Source organism: Polyodon spathula, chromosome 9 (genome assembly GCF_017654505.1).
Source record: "Polyodon spathula isolate WHYD16114869_AA chromosome 9, ASM1765450v1, whole genome shotgun sequence".
In the NCBI taxonomy this organism is placed as follows: domain Eukaryota; kingdom Metazoa; phylum Chordata; class Actinopteri; order Acipenseriformes; family Polyodontidae; genus Polyodon; species Polyodon spathula.
The window spans coordinates 16,892,239-16,909,977 of NC_054542.1; the positions used below are offsets into that span (position 1 = coordinate 16,892,239).

A 17,739-nucleotide genomic window follows, 5' to 3' on the forward strand; every position below is an offset into this window, starting at 1 on the left:
AATATGTTCACAACTGACCATTGAGATGTCGAGCTGTGCAGCAAAATTGTATTTGTTACACATTAAATTCGTATTTTTTCAATGTGTAAAACACACACTCACAGCTTATCTGGAGCGCTGAACAAAGACCTAGTAAGGTTTTATTTTTGTAATAGACCCAAAAAGTTTTTCAAGATATCTTATTTTTCATGAGTGGCCCTGGCACTGAGTATGGTAAATGCAGCTAAATGACCATGCTGTTTGAGGAGTTTAGTATTTTTTTCTTGAGATGTTGTAACTATATTACAGTTGAGACACAATGCTGAGGTTTCAATGCAAGTGCTAAAAATGTAAAAGAAAATGTATTGGTTAAATATTTGTATAAAATCAGCAGTTTATACGCAAATTCAAATGAAAGGTCAATTGGAGGCTATGATAAAAATCTTTACATGAAAATGTAAGGAAGTGATCCTGTTCACTAGACATTTTATTTCTTTTTAGCAGTACGCACTTCTATTAATATTAAGCTTAACACATTTTTACAATAAAATACAGTGCATGGTGGGATACTATCATATTCATTTCCACTGTTCATTGCGCTGCTAGGAACTATAACCGGACTATTCAATTAAGCCCAACTAAACATGAAACGGTGCCTCAGTGTGGATGCTTTGAGCTGGATTAATTAAACCGTTTTTGAGTATGGTTCTTGAGTTCAGTTATGTAGTGTGGACAGGGTCAAAGGATAACAAACAAACTACAATAATAATTACTTACTCTTTTGTCTTAGCAGCGATCTTACAAAATGGATCAATTAACTTAAAATTCTCTTCTGCTGTGAGCTGAAAAAATTAAAAAAAAACATTACAAGAAAATTCAACACAAAACTCAATTATCTTTAAAACATATGGCTTCTTACCCTTCTCCTTATTTACACAAAATTATTGTCATGTCTACCAATATAGATTTTATACCTCTTCTGCTCCAACAGTAGCCAACTCCTCCATGTAAATGTCCAGGATATGGAACTGAATTCCTGACGGAGCACCACTGGCAGCACTCAGCACTTGGGTACTCAGTATACACCCAAACCGCTCAACTAGGCTAAAAAAATGAAAAAAACACAAAAAGACAAGGGTTTTGACAGCCATTCTCAGCCTGTCTAAGCCTATTGCATTCACTTGGCTTTGGGGTGTTTGAGGCCTCAACAGCCACACCTATGGCAGGGTTTGAAATTAGCATCTGCCAAATGCAGGTTCATTTAGTCTGGCACAATCGTTTTTATTGCCTTGTTTTTTGGGCACAAGGATGCAGGGAGGGTTGTTGGAGGTGCAGCCTTTCTCTTGCTAACCTTAGTTTATGGATGAGCATGGTCTGCACTGCCTACAGTAATGTTATGATTCAACTGTTTTAACTAATTAGCATTGCCTTGTGGGCATTTAGTGTCTTAGCCAATTAGCACTAAACATTGCCGTGCGAGGGCAGCGTTTACTGTTCCAGCCTATCAGCACCAAGCACTGTCCTGCAAGAGAGCACCAAGCATTGTCCTGCAAGAGAGCATTTACTTTTCAGTCGTCTAACTGCTAAATCACAATGAAGTCAGTTTATTACTCACCTTAATGCACTTCACATTATTCAGTATATTTTCTATCAGTTTCCTTTATATAAAAAATGATAGCAGTCGTTAGACAGATCATAGTCATTGCTCTCTTTCATTCTGTTCTGGTTTGCTGGCTTTTTATAGAACACCAGTGTTAATATAATTTACACCACATTAAAAACTGTATTGTAAACACACACATGTACATTATTATACAGAACTAAAATTTAGTTTGGCGACGCAGTATTTGTCACGTTGAGATTAAACAGCAATTTTCAGGTCCAGGTAATGTATAGACTGTCAGCATTAATGTACCGAAATCTTGACATGTAAACATATGTATGTATTTTAACAAAACGTACATGTAATAGGAGTGGAATTTCACTAATGAGAAGAATATTCTGTATAAAACAGGCGATGCTACATTCAGTATGATTCTTTTGTTACATTCCAGATCACTGCCTTACATCAGCTGTGACAGAAAGAGACACTTCTTTTTGTGCATGCACTAATCCAATCCCTGCCCCTCCCTTACAGGGAAAGTCAGCATCAGGAAGCAATAGGCACAGAGCACAAACTAGATGCTGATAAAAGCTAGATGTATTAATACAAAAACAAGTTTAAAAGTCAAGAAGTAAGGAGAATGCGCGACTAAGTGAGAGCCCTAATTAAAACATTTTGTACCGAAAAGGAGGGGGTGCAAAGTTACACAAGACCAGACTCGCTTCTAGACTAGAGAACACGTAAAAAACAACACAACAATAAACTGAACTTCATGCTTTCATTTCAACAAACACACAGGGTGCAGTCAATCAGAATCAATATGGCTATAAAACTAATTTACACAAAAACAAACTTTTCCCTATCAACTTGGCTGTTAGACATTATAACTAATAATTTTCCTTTTAAAATCACCCATAAGTTTACCTACCTTGGGATAACTGTGACTTTAGTGCTAACTTCAACCCCCTTTAGAACGTACAAAACAAGACTTCAACTGTTGGTCATCCTTACCTATTTCACTTATTGGCAGAATAAGCTGAATAAAATGAATATTCTTCCCAAGTTTTTATACCTCTTCCATTGTATTACTATTTATGACAGGGCGAGGAGCCCTGTACATTATTTGCTTGTTTATTTTTTTAGAACAGGGTCTCCCACTCCGCCCGTGTTATTTTGTATTTGTTTATTATGATTTATTTATTGTATTTATGATGGCGAAAGCCGTGGTTTTTGTATTTATTTAGTGTATTTAAATATGACAGAGAAGCGCCATGTGTTTTGTTATTGTTTTTATTTTAAACGTTTTCTGGCAGGGGCGAGGTGGTAGCTCATTTAAAGATGAATTTAAAGACAATTTTGCCTCATTTCACAAAAATTTGGATTACATCGAATATATTTCTTTCGATACTTGCAAATTCCTAATTTTGTACGCAATATAGTTATGCAGTTTTCCTCTCTACCCTGGACTGGACCCAACCTGTGACTGATGCAAACAAGCACCTGCCTCTATTTCACATGTTCTGGTCTTCCAGTTTTTAAACTTTTTCTCATGATTTGATCCCTACCCAAATGCTGCACGGTTTGGAGATGCACCTGAAGGAACCGGTCTGTCTAGGATGCAGTCTGACACTCTGGCCTTTGCAACTAAGAGCTGGATGCCTAATTTTATCCTGTTGGAAGCAAGCTGCCCTCCTCTCTATGTCCACTGGATTACGGATCTCATGCAGATGCTCCAGTTGGAGAAAATTTTAATTCACAAAACGCGGAGCAAGTGGCAAATTATCTGCCTGGCAGCCTTTCCTATCCCACTAAGAGCTCAGATTTTCATCTCTCCCCTGACCTCTCCGCATGGCCTTCTAAGTAGGGATGGGTCAGTATACCGGTTTTGAGGTTTACCGCAGTTTAGATACATTAGGGTATATAGTTTCTTTTGCGCTGCACCGCGATTACGGTACGGTATTACGGTATACAACGGTTACGACAGTCCACCACAAAGAGTAAAAAAATTAAGTTGCAATGAATGTGGCCGAATACCAAGTTTAACACTCACGAGCTATCTCTGAACATCAGGGAGACATTGCAGAACATCAGTTTCTGCTCGTGGTGGAAACACATCTAACCTTTTTACACACCTCTGGGACCATCACCCTGCAATTTATGCAGACATCTCAAAAGTTATAAAAAAAAAAAAAAAAGTAGTTATAGCCATCTCTTATTAAATAACTAATATTAGTTAATATTTGTGTTTTAAGCAATATCACTGATCATTTCTGAATTTTTACCAGCAAATAAACTGCACTATTTATTTTTTTATTTGTTTTGTACATTTATCTACAGTATATAAATTAATCTGTTTAAAAAACTGCACCACTTTAAAAGAAAAGGCCTGCAGCAGCACAGCATTCTTCTGAGCAGAGGATAAATATGAATACTAATGCTGCAGTGTGGCAATATAACATATTCTTGTCTTTCAAGTTTTAAAATTCTGATTGTCTTTAAAAAAAAAAAAAAAAAAAAAAAAACACATTTTAAAATTGCTATGCTTTTTTTTGTTTTTCATGGTCTTGAAATATAAAATAGCCTGTTATAGTATTCCGTGAAGAGATGTGTGATAAAATTAATTTTTTTGCATTATGTTTGAAATTTGGAATTACTAAGAATCACTAATTTACAGTGTTTCTCTCTTTTGTCAGGGCCAGGCTAGTTTAAAAAAAGAAGGTTGTACTTGCAGCTTTTGAGAAAGGAAAGAAATTAGATGACAACTCCAGTCAGGCTCAGGTCAGCTTACTTTATTGCAAAAGAAATTATACCTTTTCACACAGTGGAGAAGCCAGAGTTTAAAAATCTAATGTCAAAGTTAAACCCACAGTATAGGCTACCTTCCAGGAAACATTTTTCTGCAAAGGAAATACCAAGATGTACACTGCACTACGAAAAGAAGCTGAAACTTCGCTGTCAGAAACTGAGTGGTTTTCCTGTACAACTGATCTGTGGACCAGCTCCTTTCTGAATGGAACCTGAACATCTGCAACCTTGCTGGCATAACCACCGACAATGGGGCAAACATGAAAAAAGCCTTTACAGAGCTGCTTGTAATGCATGCAGTGTGGCTTAACTGTTTTGGCCACAATCTGAATCTTGCCATTGGACAGGCTTTAAAAATGTACACAAGAAGAGCTTGTGAGCAACTTGTTCAGGGCTTTAATCGAAGCTGGGAAAGGAGAAGGGAGCTAATCAAAAACAGGCTGTTCATAATATCCCTCAACACACCCTTATCCATGATGTAGTTACCAGATGGGGTTCCACTTATTCCATGGTGTCTCAGTTCATTGAACAACGGGCTGTGTGTGCTGCCCTGGCATGCGATAGAAGTACATGGCATTTAATGCCAAAAGACACAGATATTGCCACCCTAGAAGATGTCTGTAAAGTTCTCGGACTGTTGATCACCTTTACAAATTCGCTAGCTGCTGAAAGCTATATCACTATCAGCACTGAAGCCAATCCATCATCTGACAAACAATCTACTCACAAAAGAGACTAATGACAGTGAGTTGGCCAAGCACATGAAGGCTACCATAAAGGATGATCTGATTGCAAGGTACTCGGACATCAAAAAACTGATTGATATTGCTTGTTTCCTAGACCCCAGATTCAAGGACAGCTTCTCTGAAAATGTAGAGGACATAACTGCCATCACAGCAAATGAGCCAGTAGTCACTGCTACTGTTAAATTGCCCCAGCAAGAAGTACCCACAGGAACAGAGAATGTTGCACAAGGTTGCACAGGAGAAGTCTTGGCACCAGATAGCCTTTGTCAGCTACTGAAGAACATTATCAGAAAACAGCAGCAGCAGCTACAGAGGAAATGTGCTTAAGTGGATGACTCCAATGAAACCAGAGCCAGGAGTGAGATCTCTCGCTATTAAGCTCTGCCACAATGCGCTACTGAAAAGGATCCACCAATGCGGTTGAAAATTCATGCAGCAGATCTACCAATGTTAACTAGTTTGACCAAGAAAATCCTCTGCATACCTGCTACAAGTGTGCCATCTGAACGGGTTTTTAGTTCAGCAGGTCACAATTCAACACCATTTCGATCAAATTTAAAAGCAGAAAAACTGAATGTTGGTGTTTTTACACCATAACCTAAAATGAAAATTCAAAACCAAGGGCATATCGACTGTAAATGCTGGTGGTGTTGTTCGTGTTAATGCACTACTTGGGTATAAACTTTAACTGAATTTCAATGGTTCACAAAGAAAAACATTGAAAAAAACTGGTTTGTCAAAACTTTTGACTAAAATTGCTACCAAGTTTATATTGTACTTAATATAACAAAACATCATTAAAAGGTTAATGGCTTATTTGGCCTCATCTTTTTCCTGATAAAAAGATTACGTTTTTTCTTTACAGGACAAAAAATAAGCTCCATAGTATATTATTAAACGAGTTGAGCATATTTTTCTATTCTCTAAAATATACTGTAGTGCACAGAATTAAGACTAAGAATTTCTTGGTTTTGGAGTTAGGGGTCTATGTTAAAAATAAATACAAATAATAATTAAAATAAAATCCATGTTTGATGCAACTGTTTTGTATTTGCTTCATTTTATAACTTGCATGATTTATACCGTGATATTAAGATTACCGTGGTATTTTTTTTTTAAGCTTATCATACCGTGGAAATTGTATAACGTCCCTCATCCCTACTTCTAGATGCAAAGCCTATCTGTTCCTTTTTCCTTTAATTTTAGATTTATATTTGTTGTGTTGAAAAAAGGTTTTCCATACGATTTGGCAAAGTACTTTGTGATATTTTGCTTAGTCTGGACTACATCCATAAAATAACTCACTGCCTGTAGATAGGGCCGTTTTGTCATACAGACCATGGCTCAGACAAAATCTGCTAGCTCCTCAATGGTAGAAGACACTTGAAATCTGATTTTTATATTGTTATTCTATTTATGCAGGAAAGGCTTAAAGGGTGTTGTCTAGAGGTACACTAGTTAGCAACAGTCAATGTTTCTAACTGCCCATAACAGACCTTTTGCAGTCAGTCAAATTGACTGGCGGCTTCAGTCTCTGCCCATTTAGAATTTGTGTTGGACCAGTGGATTTTTCCATCCATTAGCCCTGCTGGCTAGTGGATGGAAAAGTTAATTTCAGTTTTATAAGTAATAATTTTGTATTGCCTCATTGTGTTGCCAATAGCTTGTTCTGTTACAGGACAAAAATTCCGCCCTCTAAATCCCTAGCTTCATCAGATACGGATTAGTGCTTCTCTAGATACATCAAAAATAAGTTGTAAGGACGTACAAGCACCTCCACTGTGCATAACCCACAAGAGATAAATGCAGATCAGTGGATTTTACTGAGTGTACCAACTATAATCTATACAACAAGCTGTCAATATAATAAGCCCTTACCTCTCATCCCAGCTTTCCCTCTTTAGCAGTTCAAAAAACTGCCTTAAAACCATTCGGATAAGCTGGAAAAAGAAAACAAGAAACCAAGTCTGGAATATCAATTTGTAGTGCAATGCTGTTGTTTATTTCAGTCAAGTAATCATTTTAACTGAAATGAAGACTGTCATTGCTCATATTAAATAAGTGAAAACTACACTTATTTAAATACAGTCCTATATTAAAAAGAGAACAAATACGTATGTTGTGCATGTATATGAAGTGTGTTTGCAGTTGAAGTTTATTTATAATCTATAATGAAATAAAACAAAAAGCAGTATGTGATGACAAAATACTACCAGAAAGACAAGAAAGTAGATAAAATATCAGTTTTTGATAATCAACAATTTATACTAAAGAATGTTTACCAAATTGCATCACAATAGGATGGATGGACAAGCGCTTCCATATATTCCCAGTTTATTACTCGTAACAACTTATGGGACAGTTAGCAATACTTTCATCAGCATATAGAAAACATACATAACATTGTATCTGTTGATGGCAGAGATGAAAATGTGGACATGATTACCGTTCTGTTGGTTATCTGAACAATTTTCAATTAATGCGAGTGCATGGCTGGATGGAGGAAATGTAGTAGCATGTGTAGAAGTACCTTGTAAAATTTATCAAGACGCAGTCTGTCTATGCCATTCCATTCCCGATTCATGGTCTGAAGGAAGGTCTCTAGAAATAAATACTCTGAAAATACAAGAGTGTGGGTTAACATCCCATAACATTACTCCAACATTGTTTTTTCCTGTTCAAATGTTAAGGCGTACCGACTGGTTTTAACACGGTTATAAATATCTGGGGTTAACCTGTTAAACCCCCAGCATCCCACAGGCAATTTCCAATTTTATCTTCCAAAGTATAGACAGCACAGGCATGGTTCAGGTCTTGAATTCAAGGTAACCCCCTGGCCATTAAGACTAAAACCTCAGATTTGATATGTCTTACTCAGTACCATACTGGAAGGAGAGATCCAGAAAAAAAAAAAAACACATAAAAAACAAGAAACGCATTTCATTTGTTTATATTCTATCGTCATTTTTTTCACCTTACAGCACATGGAGAGCCAGATTTTTTTCCAGTGCTTCCCCAATATGTCTACTACACTGGATAAAAATTTGAAACTGACTGAATAAAGGGATCAAATTCTATATGAGTTTTTACAAAGCTAGGCCCAAGGGTCCCCAAACCTCTCCAAAAATTAATATTGTGTAAATCTTTATGGCCAGTCATACACAAGTTTCTTGAGCAAGATCTAAAAGGGAGGTTACCTTCTGGCACCTCACATGCTGTACATTGCCACTTCAACTAGATTTTGTAATCCTCTTTTTTACTTATTTGTCCAATATTTCATTCAAAAGGTGGCCTTTTTGGAGAGCTTTGGGGTGCCGAAATGTAACCATGATGAGTATGCATGACAAATTGCCACAACTGTCAGGCACATTGCTCTCACATAACTGTGTGTTTGTGCAGGAGAATGTTGCTACTGAGATTTTTTTTGTAGCTCTGAATTTTCAGTACCTGACTATTTCTGTTACTCACTTGCTTGAAAGTATGTAAATGTCAAGAAGCAAAATAATGAGTTTTTTTTTCAAAATAAAGTGGTTACACTCATTCACGCACTGCTGACAGGTGAACATATGTTGATTATTGGATAAAGGAATCTGCTAAATGTCTACAATAATAATAATAATAATAATAATAATAGATTGCAGACACCTTTTTTGCTCCAAATCAGGCTGCCAGACTGAAAACACCTCAGTTCCTTTCATCTTTACTTTGATTGACATGTGGCAAACAAAGGAACTGAGTGAGTGATTGTTGGAGCAGGCAGACAGCTTATCTTGAAAGGCTAAGAAACCTACACTGTCTCTAGGTGAAATATAAAAAAGTTTGCTAAACACTCCCATGCAATAATCTAAATCAATGAATATCAATGTGAAAATAATAAAGACGGTCAGGAAGCAACAATTACTTCTTGCAACTTGTATTGCAGCGTAAAGATCAGGGACCGTATACAGCAGCACAGCACAGATGAAACATGGTGTTGCTCATAGGGGGCATAAGAGGTTAAACAAACCCGTCTAATCTCTACTTTTTGAGGACAAGCTTCTAAATGTTTACTTAGAGCAATGACAGGTATACAACAGGCTCACTTCTGTATGCTCGCTAATGTGTTCCCATGAGCAAATATCTCCATTTGACTTCTTATGGACATTTTGCATATGGGTTGTTTCCAAGTGAACCAAACTGAGTAAAGACAGTTTGGTTTGGTTTCTTTTTAACATCAAACAAAAAACAAGAAAAAAAATAAGACAGATATCACTTACGGGCATCAGTCTTCTGCAAGGAATGTATCAGCCGAGAAATAACAGTTGCCAATTCTTCCTGTAAGAAAAAAGCATCCGAGGTAAGATCTTAAAGACAATATTATACCAATTAATCTAGTAATGACATGCAAGTTATGATTATGATTTTTTTTTAATCAACTCTCAGCTGTTTGACAAAATTGAAATCAAAGCTTAAAACTAAAAAACCGAACTGTTTTTTTTTTTATTTTTTGATTGTGACAAATAAGTTCAATACAGTGTTAGTGCAGCACTCAAACCAACGGACAGAATGTAGAAAGAGTAACAAGGTTCACAGTTTATTCCAGTCTCAACGATCAAGACCTCAACTAATATTTTCTTTCAATACCTTTTGCATTTAGTCAGTTTAGCATTATTGATACATTTATTAGGTCTAGGGCTGCAGAAGGGTACATTTTGATCTTTGAAGGTTCGGAACACATTACCAAATGAAGGTTCAAACTTACTAATCTGCATAATTTACTAGTGATCGTCACCATAGCTACTAGCTACTATTTGATTGAAAATCCTATAAAACAGAATAAAACATCCATGTGTAGTTAAAAAATATGTTATATAGAACTCCAATCAGGGTACGATGCTAACCATGGCCCGGCGGCCAGTAGGGATGAAGCACCACAGTTCTGACTGGGCTGGTTACGTTTTTTAACTAATATATAGTATAAGCGTAGTGCACATGGCTTCTGTTTCATGAAATCGAGGGAAATGGACCAGTGTGCCAAAAAGCTGCAAAAACTAATTTACAAACCAATCCCCGCCCCCCACCCCCCCCTCCAATAACGACGTAATTGAACTAATCTGAATTTTGTGTGTTGTACCGTCGGAATCTGAGACTGCTTACCAAAGAGCTGTGTTGATAAGAATCACTCCTGCTACATGGACAAGCTTTACAAATTGTTTTTTCTACAACTAAGCAACCAAAAATCCACAAGGAAAGCGCTGAAATCAATAATCATAAATTAAGTAATTATGACAAAAATGAAGACGAACATTTAGAGTGGAGACTTCCTCTGGCTTCATTATGAAAGTGGAAAAAAAAGGAATGTTCTGCCATGTTTCCCAGCTCCCGAAAATCATTACCGGTTGACTTGAATATTCTTTTTCTGTCAAACATAATACATAAATGACCATTATGTTTTCACGCAGTACTTTTAAATAAAGCAGTACGGGTCAATTATTAAAAAATGGATGCTCCAATGTGCACATTTTAAATAGAAATGGTCAAAAACATCATGTGTAAAACCATCACATTTTTCTATCAGAGCTGTTCAGTAAACCAGTTGTGACTAACCCACATTCCCATCTTTCTGGGGGTTAAAGTACAAAATTATTCTAGCACAAAAACACATTGAGATTAGATTCTGCAAAGCTACTGTATGTGAGGGATGCAATAGAGTAACAAATGCATAGTGGTCCATATTTTTGTTTATTTTTTTTATACCTATTTTATATTTGTAAAAAAAAAAAAAAAATTTACGCCAAAAATTTGAAACATCTGTAAAAATTGGGGGAAAAATTCACATTCCATGTGGAATATGATGCATAGCAGTTCTGGTTTCTGATTAAGTTTAATGTCCCTGGCATGCCTGATGAAGAATCTGTGCTGATGGAAATAGTATCTGCAGAATGTATGAACATGACAATGGCACAAAACAAGCCAGGTTTATTCGCCTTGGAATAATAAAAATTGGCAGAACTGGACGGCCCAAGTCATTGGGAGATGTGTCAAATCACACTGGACATTTCCATCAATGCGTTCCAAAGCACTCTGCATGGTCTCTTTCATTAAAGCACATGTAAAAGCCATAAATGAATTCCTTGTCTAAGTTCACTTTCTTATTTTACACCCCTTCTCCACTGGCACATCCAACCCACAAGAGCTCGGTACGGTAAGGGTACAGGGGGTTCTCCACTGGGTATTTGTCAAGCCAAGTGAAAACCAAACCGTGAAATTCTGGCTCCACAAGAAATTTGAATCTGGCTCCAAGCCAAGACAGGCCTGACGGTAAAGGATTTCCGTCATTACATTGCATCAGTCAGTACACTCCAGAAAGAAAAGGAAAACAACAAACATGGCAGTAGGGCTGTGTTTGAAGGTTTGTTCGCTAGCTAGGGATTCGAAAGTAGTTTCAAACTTCAAAAGGTTTGTCAGGTGGCATTCTCGCACTGTATTTTTTTTTTTTTTTTTTTTAAATTCTGTTTGAAAATGTGTGAATACTATAAATCACACTAAATGTCACTCACATGCAAACATTTGCATTAATCAGTAAATAAAAAGAAAGGGATTTGATCCATCATTCAATAGTTCAACGTGAATTGTAAGGGGAGGGATTGCACGACACTGCCTGCTTGGTTCTGAGGGGAGGGATTGAACGACACTGCCTGCTTGGTTCTGAGAGTAGAGACATTTTCAGGAAGTAAGCGGAAACAAAACACAACAATAACTTGTTTACACCTTAGAAAAAAAACAGACACACTGTAAATCCGATGTATTTGACTTACTATATTAGAACATTTACTGTCATGTGTTTTAATATGTTTTTGCAAAATTTATAAATATCAATAAATGAGTGGATATAATACTATTTCATTTTTACACTTAATGTATTGGTACATTTTATTTCATAATAATGAAATAAATTATTTATTTATGAATATTTATTTTAAGAAAACGTGAGAGAAGTGGCCGCTGTTGCTTATAAATAAGGCCCTGTGAAAATTCACGGCAGTGTTATGGGTCAAGTATCGTATTAGCGGAATGTGCAAAGAACTTTTATAAATTACGTATACAGGTAATTATTATTTTTTAAACATCAACTAGAGGTAAATGCACTGGCATCATCAAAATCAACGTCAAAGTTATTCAATCACTTTACAATAGCTTGTGAAACGGTGTTGTAATTAACAGCCTGTAGGTAAAGTGTATCTGCAAGGACAGCTTTCAGTTCTAGTACGTCAGGTGCATGTTGACCATGCAGGTCTTGCAAAACAAATACAATATGTAAGCCATACTGATGATGCAGGAATCACTTCAACATTTGCTACTCAGTCTGAAGAGTTTATGTAAATTTAACTGTCCAATTTTTCAAGAGGGATATTTGCGCAAACACAGCTGTCAGGTGAAAATGTAATAGGTTCCGTGCTTCACAGTTTACATACATACGACTACGGCTCTTGCTGCGCTCGCCCAGCTTTTTTTTTTTTTTTTTTAAGCACCCAAACAAAAAATAATTCCACAAAAAAAACTATCCTTAAAACAGGATATCTTTGGCAAATCATATTTCTAAAACCTTTTTTCCCCCTTCAACAGAACTTTATTAAGTCGATATAAATCGATATTTGTAGATTATAAAAGAAATTCCTCAATATACTTACAAAATATAGCGATACAAGATACAGCTGTACCGTTGGTCTATTAATTTTTGAACACAACTTGTTTGTGCATCTTTTGGCAAACTGAGTTAATTAATAACAATAATTAAGAACTGTCTTTCTGCACGTGACGTCAGTAGCACGACTCGGCTTTGCAGTGGAAAAACAACCCAGGCTCTCCTTGAGCACACTGTGAGGACTCGGTACGACTCGGTTGTACAGTGGAAAACAGGCATTAGTTTAATGTGTCGCTTACTTTCAATATGTTCTTTTATTCTGTCAGCGTAAACATGTACCTCAGTGCATCTTCTGCCTCATCTGGCCCAATTCTGCTATTACGCTTTTTGTATACTTCGAAACATTTGCTTTCTTTTTAATATTCAAAACTGATTTATGTTTTCTCCCCATTCCTCTTCCACTTAAATTATATTTTCACGCAAGTATTTCAATTTAGTTTTTGATTATGCTAGTTACTAAAGCCAGCAATAGTAAACCACAATAACCAGACTTCGACTGGCCAACAGAATCAGGTGATAATGTGCTTGTGAACATAGAACCAATGTGTGACGTTTAAACATACCTGTTGTACACTAGGATAGAATGTAAAGCTGCCTATTACAATAAGTAAAAAAAAAAAAAAAAAAAAAGAATTTTAAACAAAATATTGTGCATTTCCTAGAATAGTACCAGGAAAATACTGAATAGACAAACAAAATAGGGTATAAATTGGTAAACCGAGGTTCAGTTAAAATAAAAAAAAATCATGAAATTTCAGTAAAATTCTCAATAAAACTGAAATGTGGAACACTACAAATGCAGAATTCCTTACTTGCAAAAGAGGCTTGTCTTGCATCCACATGCAGTAGAAAAGGCCCTTCCATATCTTGAGCAGTTCATCATTACTAAACCCACCTGCACAGAATAAGAAAATACAGGTGAAGGTTAAATACAGTACTGCAAATGTTTTCATGCAGCCCAATGGCAATTCCATAAGCAGCCACCACACCAGCGTAATACATTGTGAGTCAGACTTGGGGTGCATGAAACGGTTTATGTCGAGTGCTGCCATATAGAAAACAATGCTCAAATGCATATATAGGTGTTTAATTAAAGAACCCAATTTGATCTCTACTGAGGCGCTCCCGTGGAAAAATAGCTGCTATCCTATAGGCTACAATGGCAATTGAAAAATCAACAATTGTCAATTTGAAAACCTTAAAAAAATTGTTGCCAGGGCTTTCACCCCGTTGAATTTACAAGGAGATAAATTAGCTAGCCCACATTTTTAGTTAAGCGACAGCCTTTCTCCTGCAATGCAACAGGATATGTTTTACACCGATAATGCTGTCTTAAAGTAATACAATCATTAATTTTATCACAGACTAAAACACACGTCTAAAGCCAATACATTGGAAGGAAAATTACATCAGTTGATGATATCAACAACAAAATAAAAATAAGAGCAATGCTCCTCCGGTTGAGCACATTTTTCGGTACGCCATTTGGGTCAGCTAAGCCTGATGGAGTCACCTACATTAATTCACTTTGTGTATTGTTTTTATTTTAAATATTCACTGTTGTACAATATTTGGATTTTTTTTTTTTTTTTTTTTAAAAACGTTGGCTTAAAATGTGATAGTCATTTACATAATTAGAAACATACCAATAACAGACCATTATGTATTCATAACCGCATCACTACATACACGGGTCCTACAGACTAGATATTGTATATTTTGTGTTTGAATATATACACATTACACAACATGCGCAGTCTGCACGGGCACAAAAAACACTTCTTGACTTCCACCAGCAGTACGCACGTGTGAGATCACGTCAAAAAATTCAACACGTGCAACTCAACACCAAACTCACCCTAATGGTCTCACCTGAACGCCTCAAAGTTTGAACGTCTTTTCTAAACACACTTTAAACAACAATTATGCCTGTAACAATTATACAAATATGTACCATCTGCACGCCTATTAAAATTACTAAAACACACTACTTCAGTACAGTACAGCACTGTATTACTGTTCGTGAGTCTATTCCATCACAAGGTAGATTTCCGAACCTAGGTTACCTTCTGGTTTCTGTGATCTGATGCTGAGGTATTTCCTCAGTTTCTTTATGGCGCGGGTCCGGATAGGTTTTTCGTTTGAAGCTAGTTTCTGTGCAAACTGGATCTCCGGAGATTGCAACATCGGCGCCATCTTCCCTCTATAGCTTGGAACACTCGCGAGGACTACGTTCATTTCGACGCGCAGTTTGATGACATGCTAGTGTGTGTAGGTTTATCCAGGTGCAGATAGATTGGCTGCGTTCGCGTTACTCTTCGTCTGCGTTGCACTCGGGAGTCAGCGCCTGACGTTACGGTCTGCGTAGACGAAGCTAGGCAGGCTTTGGGAGATTTCCCAGCACAGTCGACTGAGTAAACATCATAACTAGACTGATAAATACAGTATGCAAAGACTTTTTTAGAAAGTCTTTCACCATCTTTTATTAGGAATCTGTTAAAGCAATTAAAATTATGTACATCAGTTTTTTTGCAGGATATTCTAAGCCAAAGTTATAAATAAATAAATACATGCAGATAAATAGATAGATAGATAGATAGATAAATAAATAAATAAATAAATAAATACATTTATTTATTTATTTATTTATTTATAAGTTTGGCATGGAATATCCTCCATAGTTTTACTAGTCCCGTTTGAAAATTAAATGCAAAAGCTAAATACGGAATTTGTCATTCACAATACAGTAGTTGTAACTTATACAAACAGTTTTTCTGTGTTATGCACACACTCATTCTCAGGGGCGCTACCACGATCACTGACCCTGCACGGTTCTCTACGCCCCTCTTGCTCTGGTAACGCTCGTCCATTGTTTTGCAAATGGGTCTATGGCAGCCATCGCGGCCATAGATTTATTGACACAGCGTGTAAAAAAGTGACCAATGAGAACGTCAGGTTATTACCGTAATTACCGTACCGTATTACCTGGTTTACTGAAAGAGAATAACAACCATAACCAAATGGGAAGAGCCTCTCTGACAGTCAATCACTGAGCATATATATAAAAAAGCTGCCCTATCAGGGCCCTGCTGTGTGGGGGAAGTCCCTCCCACCTCCTGTTGAAGAGGGATGTCCTCACAGTAGCACATCAGGTCAGATGGGGACACGACCTCAAAGGGTAATGGTTGTCATTCTTTTTCAGGGAACCAGGGTTAATGTTCCCTTTCAATTCGAATGACAACCATTACTGAATGGGCAAGTTGTACCAAAGCTGTCATGGCTACAGATTACCGACAGTACAGCCCCACAACGATACCCTCAGAGCCTACATGACAGCCGCCTGCAACACTCTATAACCCAGAAAGGGTCTGGCTCGGTTTGCAACATCGAGGTGGTCCTGTCCATGTAGCAGCATTGCACAATTCATCTAAGTAGGAGCCATGAAGGAAGACCCATGAAGTTGCCTGCCCCTGGTAAAATGGGCCGTAATGTCCCCCGGTAACAGGGAGTCCGTCTGTTCATATGGCAAGCGTCTCGCATCTGCCACCCAGTGCGCTAGACATTGCTTTGATAGGGCCTGACCTCGAGAGCGGAACCCATAGCAGGCAAACAGCTGGTTGGACATTGGGGAAACACAGCAGCAGCTCAAAGTCAAACAGCCGCATCTGTTTTTCTGATAACAAACAAGCTGAGACTCGGAGCAGCTGATTCAAATTCAGCGCCGTTCTGAGACACGGGCAGTGGGAGGAACCAACAGCACAGCAGAACAACGCAGTTAAACGAGGCAGTCATCCCAGCGACAGCGAGTGGTAGCGACAGCGAGTGGGAGAAGTACAGGCGTGGAAAAGTACAGAGCAGTTTAGAAGCATTTTGAAAGCAGGCTGACTGCTGCAGAAGAAACTAAACTTAAAAAAAAAACCTCAACATGGTCTTCAAGCCAGTAATCTGTGACACCTGCTTGATGTGGGAAATCCGAGAAAACCCAGCGGAGCTAAACCAAGTGTGCGTAAAGTGCCACGCGATCCAGGGTTTGTATAAACTAGTAAGTATGCTAGAAATGGAGCTGGAAGAGGTGAGACAGCAACAGGATCTTGAGGAACTGGCGCACCCACAGTTCATGGAAGTCTGCATCACCCCTAACAGAATGAAAGCCACCAGGGAGATAGAAAGTCAGAACAGCTGGGTTCAGGTAGGCAGAAGCAGGGAAAAAAAGAAACTTTGTCAAACACAACCACCAGAAATCAAAACAACCAACAAATTTGAGTCACTTCAAAATTTTGATGAGCAGAACCAACAACAAGAGAATAAAAGGAACAACATCCAGGACCCCACTGATAGTGGTGACCAGACAGCAAAAAGAAGGGAGGTCATGATTGTTGGGGACTCCATATTGAGAAACACAGCAAGTTCAATTCGTAGTTTGGACCCCCTTACTACAACAGTGTGCTGCCTTCCGGAAGCCTCAGTCAAGCACATCACTGAGAACGTGGACAGGCTCCTAGAACGAACAGGATACGACCTGGTAGTAGTCGTCCACATCGGTACAAACAACATTGGAAGAGACAGACCAAAATCCCTGCAAAACAAATTCAGAGAGCTAGGAAGGAAATTAAAAGAGAAAACCAAAACAGTGGTATTTTCTGGTATACTACCGGCACCTTGCAAAGGACCATAAGAACATAAGAACATAAGAAAGTTTACAAACGAGAGGAGGCCATTCGGCCCATCTTGCTCGTTTGGTTGTTAGTAGCTTATTGATCCCAAAATCTCATCAAGCAGCTTCTTGAAGGATCCCAGGGTGTCAGCTTCAACAACATTACTGGGGAGTTGATTCCAGACCCTCACAATTCTCTGTGTAAAAAAGTGTCTCCTATTTTCTGTTCTGAATGCCCCTTTTTCTAAACTCCATTTGTGACCCCTGG

At 37.7% G+C, this 17,739-nt stretch overlaps 1 protein-coding gene across 3 annotated transcripts in view; it reads right to left on the bottom strand.

Moving 5' to 3' along the window:
- LOC121320441 (ribosomal RNA processing protein 1 homolog A-like) overlaps positions 1 to 15,062 on the bottom strand; it is a 58,501-nt gene extending 43,439 nt beyond the window's left edge. For 2 of the 3 annotated variants that reach the window (XM_041258773.1, XM_041258772.1), the window contains exons 1-7: positions 14,884 to 15,061; positions 13,630 to 13,712; positions 9,390 to 9,447; positions 7,664 to 7,749; positions 7,012 to 7,073; positions 954 to 1,083; positions 757 to 821 (exon numbers count right to left, since the gene is read on the bottom strand). In XM_041258773.1, coding sequence (XP_041114707.1) covers positions 757 to 821; positions 954 to 1,083; positions 7,012 to 7,073; positions 7,664 to 7,749; positions 9,390 to 9,447; positions 13,630 to 13,712; positions 14,884 to 15,055 — 656 coding nt within the window. In that variant the 5' untranslated portion in view covers positions 15,056 to 15,061. Of the gene's footprint in view, positions 1 to 756; positions 822 to 953; positions 1,084 to 7,011; positions 7,074 to 7,663; positions 7,750 to 9,389; positions 9,448 to 13,629; positions 13,713 to 14,883 lie in introns of all 3 variants that reach the window. The other variant, XM_041258774.1, reaches the window with a different exon arrangement.
- Between the last annotated feature and the right edge of the window lie 2,677 nt (positions 15,063 to 17,739).